At 38.6% G+C, this 14,205-nt stretch overlaps 3 protein-coding genes across 4 annotated transcripts in view; 1 reads left to right on the top strand and 2 right to left on the bottom strand.

Moving 5' to 3' along the window:
- The window catches only part of LOC144637653 (ATP synthase mitochondrial F1 complex assembly factor 1-like), a 120,684-nt gene extending 115,019 nt beyond the window's left edge, over positions 1 to 5,665 (top strand). The window contains exon 10 of the mRNA XM_078496713.1: positions 5,229 to 5,665. Coding sequence (XP_078352839.1) covers positions 5,229 to 5,444 — 216 coding nt within the window. The 3' untranslated portion in view covers positions 5,445 to 5,665. The remainder of the gene's footprint in view (positions 1 to 5,228) is intronic.
- Positions 314 to 12,261, bottom strand: LOC144637654 (tripartite motif-containing protein 2-like). 2 transcript variants are annotated; one of them, XR_013567748.1, is made up of 2 exons: positions 10,240 to 12,261; positions 314 to 592 (listed from the first exon to the last, which is right to left on the bottom strand). XR_013567748.1 is itself a non-coding variant. In XM_078496716.1 (1 exon), the coding sequence occupies exon 1, from the start codon at positions 12,035 to 12,037 to the stop codon at positions 11,078 to 11,080; it is 960 nt and encodes a 319-aa protein (XP_078352842.1). In that variant the 5' UTR covers positions 12,038 to 12,261; the 3' UTR covers positions 9,969 to 11,077. The 2 variants fall into 2 exon arrangements, 1 of the variants encoding a protein (XP_078352842.1); XM_078496716.1 differs by lacking the exon at positions 314 to 592 and having other exon boundaries at positions 9,969 to 12,261.
- LOC144637649 (E3 ubiquitin-protein ligase TRIM45-like) lies at positions 586 to 3,383 on the bottom strand. The gene has a single exon (XM_078496708.1). The coding sequence runs from the start codon at positions 3,339 to 3,341 to the stop codon at positions 1,101 to 1,103; it is 2,241 nt and encodes a 746-aa protein (XP_078352834.1). The 5' UTR covers positions 3,342 to 3,383; the 3' UTR covers positions 586 to 1,100.
- Positions 12,262 to 14,205: the final 1,944 nt, after the last annotated feature.

Below are 14,205 nucleotides of genomic sequence, written 5' to 3'. Positions count from 1 at the left end.
AGCATAGACAGTATGAAATGCGTCGAGTAATTGTGACATTTGATAACAATAACCAAATGATGAGTTCTGAGAAAATTATACAGCACCAAGAAAAGTAATTCCAGCTATCTTAACAGCACTGTTTTGTTGTGGGAAATGTCCTACTTAAGAAAGCAGCGTAAGTTATTACAAAGATTAAAAATCAATTCAGCACTGACTACGTTTATTTTAAGGAAAATGGTCACTGATCAATAAATACAATCGAGTTACAACCCTACAGTCTAAGTAGTTGTCATCAAGCATTCACATACCAAGCAAGGTTTGAGAAAAATTAATACAATTTATTCACACTGCAGTCTACATTTTCTATTTCTTCATTACAATGTTGTATGTTATTGGCCACTAAATTGACCCAAATTCACTTACATCACAGAACTAAATATAAACCACTGTTTATTTACAGCCAATTTAACTGTACATTGCCTGCTCAGTAAAACTGTATTTAGAGACTATTGGAAATTATTTAAAGTAGTTTTGTAACAGATATTAATCAATCAGTTCAACCAACAAGTTTCTCAATTGACATAATTCAGTGCTACGCAGTGTAAATTACCTATATGTTATAGTGGCTAAATGAATTATCGCACCAGTTAAATCCAAGACTATCTTAGTTTCCCTAACTCTAAAACGCTTTTTAATAAATATAAACTATATATCAACTATCGCACTAAATTCAACACCATCTAAGATTTTTAAACTTCAAAAGACTCTTTAGTAAGCAAACTATAGAATAGAATATAAAACACGGAATGCAAAATAAGTCAAATGTAATATTTGTATAACCTTAGGCTACTGTAAGATAGAGGTCTGTATATGTAACAAATGGTTAGCTGACAAATTTTCGAAAGTTTTTTACGGCTAATAAAGCCCACTGGAACCTTCAGGCTGACAACTAACAAACAGGTTAAATTTCAAATGTCAGCTGTTTTTTTTTTCCTTCTTATAAACTTTCTTAAGATTATACATTACCTTAAAAACGGCGACAAATATTACCTGGTAAAGTTTTCCTAGCTTTAAGGAACTTTAAAATTTATATTATGTACAGAAGGTGGATGTCAATTCTACTCAAAAATTTGGATGCGATGGTTACAAAAATCACTTACAACTATCCTACCATCACTAAGAACTGCTGTAGAGATTGGGAGATCAAATTCTCCTATCCCGCTCCCTTTTCTTCCAAACTTTGTTACAAACTTTCCACTCAGCTCGAATACCTGGACCCTGTAATTCCATGTATCACAGACCATCAGGTGTCCTGCCTTGTTAACTGACAAGCAACGAGGTTTATTGAACTCCCCGTCACCCTCCCCCGTCTTTCCAAATTTGTACAGAAAATTGCCATCCCTATCGTAAACCTTTATACAATCTGCATCATGGTCTGACACTATAAGATATTTGTAATATTGGATACAGTGCCAGGGAAAGATGAAAGAACCCTCTACGCCAATTTTACGGAAAAACTGACCATTAGGGTGAAATATCTTTACTTGTTTGGCTCCACCAGTGACAATAACATTCCCGTCACTGTCTAAGGATAAACCGTGAGGAAAATACAGCTGGTGATCAAGACTTCCCTTGCTACTAAATGTGCTTAGGTGCTTACCCTGCTCGCTAAAGCATTGAACACGGTGGTTATCTTTGTCAGCCACTATAATATTGACATTCTTATCAATGGCTATCCCATGAGGAAAGTTTAATTCCCCCGGTTTATTCCCCTTTGTACCAAACGATCTTAAAAACGTTCCATCACTACTGAATACCTGAATCCTATGGTTCCAAATATCACTCACTGCAATTTCATCTCGTTCATTCACTGCCACTCCGCAAGGCCCGTTAAACATTCCAGCAGCTGAACCTTCTTTTCCAAACGATAACACAGGTCTGAACTGTCTGGGTTTGACTTCAACAGTAAATGGACTGCCATACACATGTTCATCATTGACCACCACTGATGCGTGGCATTTTCCAGTTTCGTTTGCAAAATAGCTGATTTTGTAAGTGCCATCTTTGTTATCTTGGACTCGCACTTTCGTGGCACAGTCATGGCCTTGACGATTGCTGATCTGCATTGTGACACAATCACGCTCTTGGTAATGTTGTTCTCCCTTGACATTTCTTGTTGTTAAGGTAAACTGTGATTCAATTCCAACTACTGCTTCACGGATTCCTTTTCCTTCAGCACTTGATTGATGCGCGCCAGTAGTATTTCTGAGCAAAGTACCGATTCCTTCAGTGTTTGCTTTGTCCATTAATGTTTCATTTTCTACGAAAATGAATTGTCGAAAAACTTCAAGGTCACAATTGATTTGCTCCCTTTCATTCCTGACTCCTTCTGGAAAGATCGTGTTTAACGAACGATCTAGTTGAACGATCTCGGCGGTTGTGCTCTTCTTTAAAAGCGTTTCAGTTTGTTCAATTACTGTCTCAGTCATGTTCACTTGGTGTTCAATATCGCTCTTTTGTATCACAAGACACTCCATTGACTCTGCTGCCTGCCGTTCTGCTTTATTAAATATTTCCTGTTTCTTCGCTTCGATGACACCGATCATCTTCTTAGCAAACTTCTCCGCGTCTCGTTTCACGGTAGCGACTCGTTCTTGAATCTGAGTACAGGTTTCATCAAGTTTGGCGATTGTCTTCCTCTTCTGTTGCACGTTTTGCTTTTGCGATTCAAGCACAGATGCCACTTGCATCTTGCGTTCATTTGCAGCGTCTTCCAGAATTATCTTGGCGTGACCTTCGTGAAGCGTCACAACACAAGTGTTGCAAATGGCAATTTCACAGTTCTTGCAAAAGAACTTAAGCTCTTCTTTTTCGTGGTGCTTCTTTTGGCAAAATGCGGGTCGCTTTAAAACATTTTCAAAATCTTGATCTTGAAAGTCTTTAAGCGCCAAGACGTTGTGTTCCTTATGTTCCCGGATCATGTTGTGGGCCGTGACACATTGACCACACCAAAAAGAACTGCACTGGAAACAGTAGAAACTCTCTACACTTCTTTTGTCGCAGTTCCTGCATATGACGCCCGTGGTATTACACTCTTTGATCGCTAGGACATCTAGCAAACTGTTGATGCGAAAGTTGGTCGGCAGGTCGGCAAGATTTCTTGTGGGGACTTTGGTTTCTCTTCGGCATTCAGGGCAAGCTATCACATCACGGCGGCCAATCGTTCGTTGGATTCCGTTTAGGCAGTGGAGACAAAAACTGTGTAAACATGGCAGTGTTTTTGGATCGGTGAATGTGTCCATGCACACCGAACAGGACACTTCTTCGTGAAGATTGTTTAGCAAAGTTTTTATATCCATGTTTAAAGACGGAAAACAGCAAAGGTTTTTAAGTTGTAAACGTCTCAACAATGTTGAACTGATCAAGCACTGTAACTTTTACCTTATAATATCGACCAATCGCAGAAAGGTATTAGACATGTTTTGACATATCTGATAATATCGACCAATCACAAAGTGGTGTTAGACCGTGACGTGTTTCTTGACATGTTGTCTACTTAGAATACCTTGATAAAGTGCCAAGGATTCTAAGAACTGTGATCATGATATATAGCATGACCTGCAAATCAAGGCTTTCAGCTAACTTTTCAAATCAGATCACTGGGTAAAAATGCTTGAAATGTTGTTAGGACGTATTGGTACGTTATCGTTGTCTGATTCACTTTTATTAGTGGAAACTTACTCGTGTTCTATTGACATTTGCGAATCTGATTGGCTCTCCCACTGTTTTATATTCGCTTATAGAACACGTTTACACGATTTTTGCTTTATAAAGGGAAATTATTTGCGATTTTTGGTTTAAAATACGTGAAATTATAGGTTTTGACTGCAATCCTTTCTGAGTGGTAGTCAACGAAGCGCGATGGTCAACTTGGTTGCGCTTCGTTGAAGAACAAAACTCGGACTTGTAGTCTAACTGTTTAGTACAGAACACTCGTCTTGGTTTTTCATAATTATTTTTTTATCGCAAATTGAGAAGATTGTTTAGTAATGTTTGTATATCCATGATTAAAGGCGGAAAACGAAGAAGAGTTTGGAGTTGTAAACGCCTCCAGCAATGTTGGACTGATGGGTATGGTAATTTTTAGCCTGATAATATCGACCAATCACGGAGAGGCATTAGAAATGTTTTGACATATTGTATACTTCTCAGAATATATTCGTGAAGTGCCAAGAATTTTTAGAACTGTGATCATGATATTAAGCATGACCTGCAAGTCAAAGCTTTCAGCTACGTAACTTTTCCTATCAGACTTATGGGCGAAAATGATTGACATGTTATTAGGACGTGGCGGTACGTTCTTTAACTATAGATGTCTGTTTCACTTAATCAGTGGAAACTTTGTCGTGTTTTATTTGAATCCGCGAATCCGACTGGTTCTCCAACTGTTTTCTAGTTGCTGAAAGAACACGATCGTACGATTGTTGCTCTTAAAAGTGAAAATTATTTGTGGTTTTTAGTCTGATAATATCGACCAATCACAGGGAGGTATTCGACTTGTTTTGACATATTGTATACTTCTTATCTTACAATACATATTTAAATTGCCAAGGACTCTAAGAACTGTGATCATGATATAAAGCATGACCTGCAAATCAAAGCTCTTAGTTAACTTTTCAGATCAGATTACTAGGCAAAAATGATTGAAATGTTGTCTTGTTTTCACTTCAGAAGAAACATTCTCGTGTTTTATTGCAATTCGCGAATCAATTCGGCTACGCTCCGTTGACTATTCCCTCAAAACAACAAAATTCTGGCTCATAGCCTAACTGTTTAGTACAAAACACTTGTCTTGACTTTTTTCTTAATAGCAAACTGAGAAGATTGTTTAGTAAGGTTTGTATACCCATGATTTAAGGCGAAAAGAAGGTTTGGAGTTGTAAACGCCTCCAGCAATGATCGGGGTTGGTAAAGTTTTTTATCGACCAATCACAGAGAGGCATTAGACATGCTTTGATATATTGTATACTTTTTATATCTTACAATACATATTTAAATTGCCAAGGATTATAAGAACTGTGATCATGATTATAGCACGACATTCAAATCGAAGCCTTTAGTTAACTTTTCAGATCAGAGTACTGGGTAAAAATGATTGAAATGTTGACCGTTTCACTTCAGATAAAAGTTACTCGTTTTTCTCGTGTTTACCTACTACCATTATTAACATTTTGACTTCTTTACAGAACGTGTTGGATGCGCAGTGGTTGGCCTATCAAGTTCAGATGTACTATGCTTCAGAAGGCGATCGCAGAGAGGAGATCCTGAAAACCTTTTATATATTTCCGGAGAAATTCGATCACATGGCAGTGGAAAAAGAACTAAACGCTGAAATAGAAAGCGGTGTCGTAACAGCATCAGTTAAAGAAAAAGAAAAACCATTTGTACATTCCAGAACTTGATGAGCAGAGACTGAACATAAATTTTGAACCATTAGCCTGCGCAGCGAGAGTGAAGAGAGAGTTTACCGCATTTTGGACGCGCGAAATGCACTCGCCCAAATTTTGCACGGTCAAAAGACGAGTACACTTGCTACGCAGGCTATTGAACCACTGACGAAAAGGTTTGATCAATTTAAAGCCTGTTGCAGTTGACGTTTTGCCACAATAAATTCGAAGCTTTATGCAGACTTTTAGCTCTGTCTCTTGTTATTGAATTTGTTCTTCCAAAGACGTAACCTAAGCTGTATTATTAAAGAGAACCTCCACTATTACGACAGGTTGACGTTGAATTGTTTGAAATAATGCCTAAATTCAAAATTTTACGGGACAAGGGAAAAATAACAATAAGTGGAAATGATAATTGTTTTTAAATTTCCCGCGCGCCGCCATTTTGGATTTTATGACGTGTGATGGTGGCCCAATTGTTTTAAACAACAGATCCTCTGCTATTACACATCATAAAATCCAAAATGGTGGCGCGCGGGAAATTTAACAGCGATAATCTTTTCCACTTTTTGTCGCTATTGGATGTTATTTTTCCCTTGTCCTGTAATATTTGGAATTCAGGCATATTAAACATCAATTTGTCGTAAGAGTGGAGGTTTCCTTTAAGCAAAATCCTCGAGAAATTAACTTCACTTCATACTGGTATATAGAAAGTAATTTTGCGTGCTATGTTGAACAAGAGGGGCACACGAAATTACTTGGGCATTTAATAAACTTCTTAAGCTTTGTGCTGGTGAAATCTTGTGGGTTCGGAGAAGGGGAAAAAATTGGTCTGAAGCCTACTGTGCATTCCGGTACATATCCTTCGGCATCCACCCTCCCCCCACCCGGGACCCACCCTTTTTTGGACGCTTTTTTTCTTTTTTACTTAACACTTGCTGACGCGCGTCAATTTCCTGTAAGTTCCACCTTGCCTTTTCTCATCCCTTACATTGTGCATTCTCGTGTGCGTTCCCCTCCATTTATGCGTCCATCCAGGCATTGCCATTACTTTTACCATGCGTTCCTTGGTTCCTTCATAATGCTAACCCCAAGCCTGGGTCAGCACCAGCCGATCCTTCAGCCAACTTTGGCCAACAGCCAATCTTGGCTGACAAATATCCCTGGGACGACTCCAAACTCAGACACCCATCACCGTGTTTCCCCATGGATTGGCTATGGGCTTCCTCCTCCTTTCCCCGCCCACTATTCCCGGTTATTCCTTGTGTGTTCCTCCATGCTTTTGCTTGTCCGTTACATCGTTCGTTGAAGTGCTTGGTTCCCCTTCCTTTTCCTCCAAATCCATCCTTGTGCGCCATAAATTACTATAGTCTTCAGCAGTTAAAGTTTACATCGAAGTTAATTAGTGCAGAACTGATTATTATCAGACTGTTATAAATGAAACAACTTTACCGATCAGACTGATCAGATCGCATGCAAAGGGTAGAGAGGAGAGGGAAATAATACTCCAAGTTTTATCGTGACGAGATTAAGAAACAGACCGAATCAAGAGAAAATATTCTCCCTTGACCGAATTGAATACAGAAGAACCCTCGATTTTTCGAACTCAAACTAGGGCAGGAAAAGGCCTTCTTATGACCTGCAAAGTCGTTTCCGTTATCTCAGTCGAACATTGTAATTTTACACACGCTTTTTTTAAACTAATTTTTGTTTACATTTAGATGGACATTTTAGAAATCGGGGTTCCACTATACCTGATGCACCTGGAAAGTGTAATAAAACACGCAGCATGACGCGAGATGCTAAATAACGTGACCTCGTGAAAGCCGTCTTTCCCGATAAACTTTTGCGTGACGGAGCGTGACGGGTTATTCGTGTTCCGTGACGCGAAAGAAACTGGGAACGAAACAGAATCCAATATGGCGGTGGAAGCTCTCAGTTTTAATTATCTTGACTTCAAAGCTACGATTAAAACTTCATCTATGGCATCACTTGCCTTTGGAAACATATTTTGGCTCGTTTGGTTGCATTTGAGTGGAAGGAGAATGGCTACAGGAGCTGGAATACACTGAAATGGAGAATGTCATTCACTGACAACACAGCCTGGAAATTTCTAAATACACAACACTGTTAATACTGGAGGTAAGATCCTAAACTACTTTAGGTGAATATTGGTTTTTATATTGACTGATATTTTCTTCCTTGTCTAAGTGGGCAGATAACTTAAAATTTCGCTTTTATAATTTATACAGCGGGAAATTCAAACTTTTACATTGCGCACGTGCCCCGTTCTTTTGACAAAAGGCCGGTTATAATTTATGGGGGGTGGGGGAGTTATATTGAAAATAAAGATTTTTGCAGGGACTTCCTTTCCCAGGCTTGACAATGGCAAGTGTCCTGCCCTTTATTTTAATCAATGCCCCCCTCCGTCCCACATAATTTTTACATGTCCATTATGAATTTTTTTATTGCATTTGGGTGCATGAAGCTGACTAGCCAATGCCACATGATTTAATAACTGCGTGACTGTAGTGGTAGTTCAAAAAAGCCGATAGTAAGAGACTGAAGAGCAACTCCAAGGGAAATGGGTTTTTACTCGAAATAACAGGGAATTCGAAAATATAACCGAAATCAAATTAGCGAGGTTTAACTGTAGAAAGTGTGTATAAACAATAGTGTGTAAAGATGTAGAGCCCAGGCTCCTGATAAGAGCTCTATATCATGATAGATTTGCATGTTTTGTGTGCCAGGGCTTTCAGTTTTTTTAGAGTTTGTTTCACATCAATCACAAGATCAACTGAATCAACAATTTTGTATTCCATTCAAATCGGTTAAGGGCTTCTGCATTACTTGCACAAAAGCGCCAACAACTTTGACCGAGTGCTGATCGTCAAAGAAAAATATCCAAAGACCCTAATCTCTATCCCACTAGATTTGCATGTTAGTTACCACCACTTTCTGATGGCATGTTGCACGTTGTTTTAAATGTCATCTTAACTTGCGTGACCAATCAGGTTGTGTTACCAGAAAAACCGAAACCATTGATAGTATACAAATTCAGGTAAAACCGACTTACATTTGCTTTCATTTGTTTACAAACAGGTTACAAAATTTGTTCTAGAGCTGTTATCTCATTATGCTTTGACATCATTGGTCTCTTTACGAAAAATATAGCCATCCAGTGTTTTCTCAATTTTAACATTTGATTGGTCGACTTTCTTACACAAGTGGCCTGGTTAGAGTAGTTGCACTGTAACACACAAGTTGTCAGCTGCTTTTATTTATATTATTTTTTTGGCCTATTTCTTTAAAAATAATCAAAGTTGCCCTTGTTAAATTTCATTGCTTCTGCATTTTATTTTTGTTTTGTTATGTTTTTTGAAAGCAGTATTGTTGTCCCCTTTGAAAATACAGTCGAAGCTCTCGTAAGCGGACACCCTCGGGACGTCGCGTGAAAAAAGTGTCCGTAACTGGAGCTGGCCGCTTACGAGAATGGTTCTCGTAAGCGGCCACTAGAGGTGTAGAGGATAGATGGCCGCTTTTGGGAGCTTGCCCAGCTAACAATAACCGGGCGGACCCGGGCGGACGTGGATGACGCCAGAACAAACACTAAAATATGGTACTGTCATTACTGTAAAATCATTGTTACGAACGGCAATGTGAAGTTGATTGATAAAAACAAAATACAGAAGTTTTTTATAGGATTTTCTTTGGGGTGTCCGCTTACGGGAGCGTAAAAACAAAGAAAAAGTCTAATTCGTAATCTATGAAAGTGTTCGCGGCCGCCTACGACAATGTAAAAATACAGAGTTTGGTCATTAAAAAGTCAGAGGAAATCAGGGAATTTTAAAAACTGATTTCTGCTGCAGCCATGGGTTACCTCTCTGTACTCTGTATTTAATAATCATATGAAGGTTTTCATTTTTTGACAGTTCATCATTTTGTATTTATTTTGCATTGTCTGTTTTGATTTCAAACTAGAAAAGGTGTGTTTGGGAGAGGAAAAAATATTAAAATCTAAAACATTTTCTCAGCCTCAAAATAGTCGATTACTCATGCGCAAAACAGAATATTATGGATTGCCAAATTATTCTAAAATTTTGGCATGAAGCATGAATAGCAAATTGGACCCCGCCTACGAATGCCGTGACTGTTATTTTTCATAACTTTAAAGGAAATATTATCAGTGCATGTCCGAGCAAAGGGAGCATTTCAGATAGTTCAGAAACAATGGCAGTTCCTTTGATCATAACATGAAAGTGTCAAGATGTCTCCCAAAAGGTGTTTGATTATAAAATGTGTTGACCCAACTTATGAATTCAGGTTCAAAATTAAATAATTCCAAAGTTGAAACACTTATTGAGAAACTCCCATTCTAAGCTATTGAAGGCTTTTTTAAATTCAATGAATAGAAAAAAAGGCCTGCCAAGTTTTAGTTTGCATGAAACTTGTTATGCCAAGAATGTCACCATTAAAATAAAGAAGTGATCATAAAGCATTCACATATCATGCAAGCAAGGTTTAAAAAAATTAATACAATTTATTCATACTCCAGTCTATATTTTCTTTTCATTCATTACAAAGTTCCTATGTTATTTTTTAAATTGACCCAAAATTTACTTACATCACAGAACTAAATATAAACCACTGTTTATTTACAGCCAATTTAACAGTACATTGCTTGCTTTGTAAAACTGAGTATGGTTACTATTGTAAATTATTTAACATAGTTTTGTAACAGATATCATTCAATCAGTTCAGTACAAGTTTCTCAGTTGACTAATTCCCGGTGACATGCAATGTAAATAACTTTTCAGTAAAAGTGGCTAAAATGAACTATCGCATTAAAATTCAAGACCATCTTAGTTTTCCTTACAACAAACAAAGATTTTTATTTATAGAGGGTGGCACTAAATAGTGAACAACACTAGTAACTTGTGGCCCTCTATTAAAAAGCTAAAACCTAATTAAAAACTACCAAGATACAACTATTTACAATACTGCTATTAAAGATATAAAATAAAAAAATATTCGGAATTAAAATCAAACTTATAACTTACTCCAAAACGCTCTTAGTAAATGTAAACTATATCATGAAACACGCATTGTAATATTTGAATAATCTCAGGCAACTGTTAGGAGGGGGCTGTATATACATAGCATGACAAATTAAACTTCTACCCCCCCCCCCCTCCTCCACCAACCTCCACAATCACAACTAATAAACGATTAAAATTTCAACTGACAGCAGACATTTTTTTTTTTCATGGAGACTTTTTAAGAAAGAGGACGTATTAAGGCTAATGTCTCCTGCGAGGCCTTAAAAATGGTGACAAATATTTCTGGTATTCGTTTTCAAACTATAAGGAACTTCATAATTCATATTACGTACAGAAGGTGGATGTTATATTTACTCGAAAATTTGAATACGATGGTTTGCGTAATCACTTACAACTATTTTACCATCACTAAGAACTGCTGTACAGACTGGGGTTTCAAACTCTCCTATTCTGCTCCCTTTTGTTCCAAACTTTGTTATAAACTTTCCACACAGTTCAAGCACCTGAACTCTGTGATTCCATGAATCACAGACCGTCAGGTGTCCTGCCTTGTTAACTGACAAGCAACGAAGTCTATTGAATTCCCCGTCACCATCCCCCTTTTTTTCCAAATTTGTACAGAAAATTGCCTTCCCTATCGTAAACCTTTATACAATCTTCATCACTGTCTGACACTATAAGATATTTGTCATATTGGATACAGTGAAAGGGGAAGGTAAAAGAACCCTCTACGCCAATTTTACGTAAAAACTCACCATTAAGGTGAAAGATCTTTACTAGTTTATTGAGTGGCTCAGCGACAATAACATTCCCGTCACTGTCTAAGGATAAACCGAGAGGCTCATTCAGCTGGTGATTAAGACTTCCCTTGCTACTAAATGTGCTTAGGTGCTTACCCTGCTCACTGAAGCATTGGACACGGTGGTTATGACAGTCAGCCACTATAATATTGACATTCTTATCAAAGGCTATCCCGCAAGGGAAGTTTAATTCCCCCTGTTTATCACCCTTTGTACCAAACGATCTTAAAAACGTTCCATCACTACTGAATACCTGAATTCTATTGTTCCAACTATCACTCACTGCAATTTCATCACGTTCATTCACTGCTACTCCCCGAGGCCCGTAAAACATTCCAGCAGCTGAACCAAACTGACCAAACGATAGCACGGGTCTGAACTGTCTGGTTTTGACTTCAACAGTAAATGGACTGCCATACACATGTTCATCATTTACCTTCACTGATGCGTGGCATTTTCCAGTTTCTTTTGCAAAATAGCTGATCTTGTAAGTGCCATCTTTGTTATCTTGGACTCGCGCTTTCGTGGCACAGTCATGGCCTTGACGATTGCTGATCTGCATTGTGACACAATCACGCTCTTGGTAATGTTGTTCTCCGTTGTCATTTCTTGTTGTTAAGACAATCTCTGCTTCAATGCCAACCACTACTTGACTGATTCCTTTTCCTTTAGCACTTGATTGATGCGCACTTGTCTTGCTAAGGAATGTTTTGAATGTGCCGATTCCTTCAGTGTTTGCTTTCTCCATAATGTTTTATTTTCTACGAAAATGAATTGACGAAAAACTTCAAAGTCACAGTCGACTTGATCTCTATTCTTGTGCAATTAAAAATTTGCGAATCTGATTTGTTTTCCCACTGTTTTCTATTCGCTGATAGTTATAAAATAAAATAAAATGAAATAAACCGTAACATCTTATCCGCATTTTCTGAGAATAGAGGTGCGTGTACAGATAGGACTTCGACCCTGCTAAATGCCGGGAGAGTTGAAAACACTGACCCCCGATCCGCGGACTACCCACTGACCCCCCACTCCGCGGATCACCTACGGACTACTCCGCGGACTACCCTTACGGAGTACCCCTACGGAGTACCCTATAAAATGAAACGAATTTATGTTTACGGGAAAAAAAAAAACAGGAGAAACCTACCTGTGCCACTTGCACGATCGATCGAAACAGCCGCCATCTTGTTTACCTCGATCCAGTCCTAACGGGACTAGCCTAGTACTAAAATCGGGAACGCCGGAACGCCGGAATACTAAAACCCGGAACAGATAAAATATATCGTGTAACCCTTACAAATATAAAGAGCTAACCGTAAACAGGCTAACCGAAGTTCATAGTAGGTTTACCGATGAATAGTAGGCTAACCGAAGTTCATAGTAGGCTAACCGAGGTGAATAGTATGCTAACCGGAGTGAATGGCAAGCCTACTATGCACTGCGGTTAGCCTACTATTCACCTCGGTTAGCCTACTATTCATCGGTTAGCCTACTATGAACTTCGGTTAGCCTGTTTACGGTTAGCTCTTTATATTTGTAAGGGTTACACGATATACATTTTATCTGTTCCTGGTTTTAGTATTCCGGCGTTCCTGGTTTTAGTACTAGCCGATGAAGTCCCGTTTGAGTTTGTAACAAGAAGGACTGGATCGAGGTAAACAAGATGGCGGCTGTTTCGATCGATCGTGCAAGTGGCACAGGTAGGTTTCTCTTGTCTCTTTCCCCCGTAAACATTAATTCGTTTCATTTTATAGGGTACTCCGTAGGGGTACTCCGTAAGGGTAGTCCGCGGAGTAGTCCGTAGGTGATCCGTGGAGTGGGGGGTCAGTGGGTAGTCCGCGGATCGGGGGTCAGTGTTTTCAACTCTCCCCTAAATGCTCCCTTTGTGTGAACAGCACGTGATTGTTCTCCTGCTACGCTCGCTGCGTCATGTCCCACCTTAAGCCAACAAGTAAAACAGAACACAAAAATAAATTTCTAATGTTATGATCACTGTGTATCAACACGGTTCTAATCGGACCATTTGCAGATAGAATATTGCAATCCTAGAATACTGAAAATACGCTTGTGTTTACTTGTGCAAAACTGTGACACGAGACGACCTTAAAGGCTTTTGATGGATCTGGGGATTGAGAGAGCTGAAAACTGCGAGCTGCGAGCTGCGAGCTGCGAGCTGAAAAATGCGAGCTGCCAAATAAATTAAAAAAACCCAAAAAAATAAAAAAAAATTTAAAGTGAAAAAATTAAAATTTAAAAAAATAAAAATTGTCAATCTTCGTTAATGTTCGGAAAATAGTCGGCACTTTTCGGCAATCTTCGGAAATGTTCGGAAAACAGTCGGCACATTTCGGCAATCTTCGTTTATGTTCGGGAAAAAGTCGAACCTCTTCGGCAAGCTTTGCAAATGTTCGGAAAATATTCTGTTATCTTTGTAAATGTTCGGAAAATAGTCCGGCTTTTTCGTCAATCTTCGAAAATGTTCGGAAAATAGTCGGCACTTTTCGTCAATCTTCGAAAATGTTCGGGAAAAGTCGGGCCTCTTCGGCTAGCTTTGAAAATGTTCGGAAAATATTCTGTTATCTTCGTAAATGTTCGGAAAATAGTCCGGCCTTTTCGGCAATCTTCGAAAATGTTCGGAAAATAGTCGGCACTTTTCGGCCATCATCGGAAATGGTTTGGAAAATAGTGAGAAATTTTCAGAATATTATTTGAAAATTATTTGAACAATAAATAAAAGCCCAAGGTCTCTTCAGAAATGTTCGGAAAATAGTCAGCACTATAGGCCGAAATCTGAAGCACTGTTGGGCAGTCTTCGGCCTGATCTAAGCTATTGGAATGTGCTTCATTTGGACAACGGCAATAGTCAAAGCACTTCATACTATCTTAATAAACACTCTTGCTTTAATGTTCTCG

The sequence above is a fragment of the Oculina patagonica genome, chromosome 14 (assembly GCF_052425735.1).
Source record: "Oculina patagonica isolate OP01 chromosome 14, crgOcupat, whole genome shotgun sequence".
NCBI lineage: Eukaryota > Metazoa > Cnidaria > Anthozoa > Scleractinia > Oculinidae > Oculina > Oculina patagonica.
This window is presented reverse-complemented; position numbering and strand designations above follow the sequence as displayed.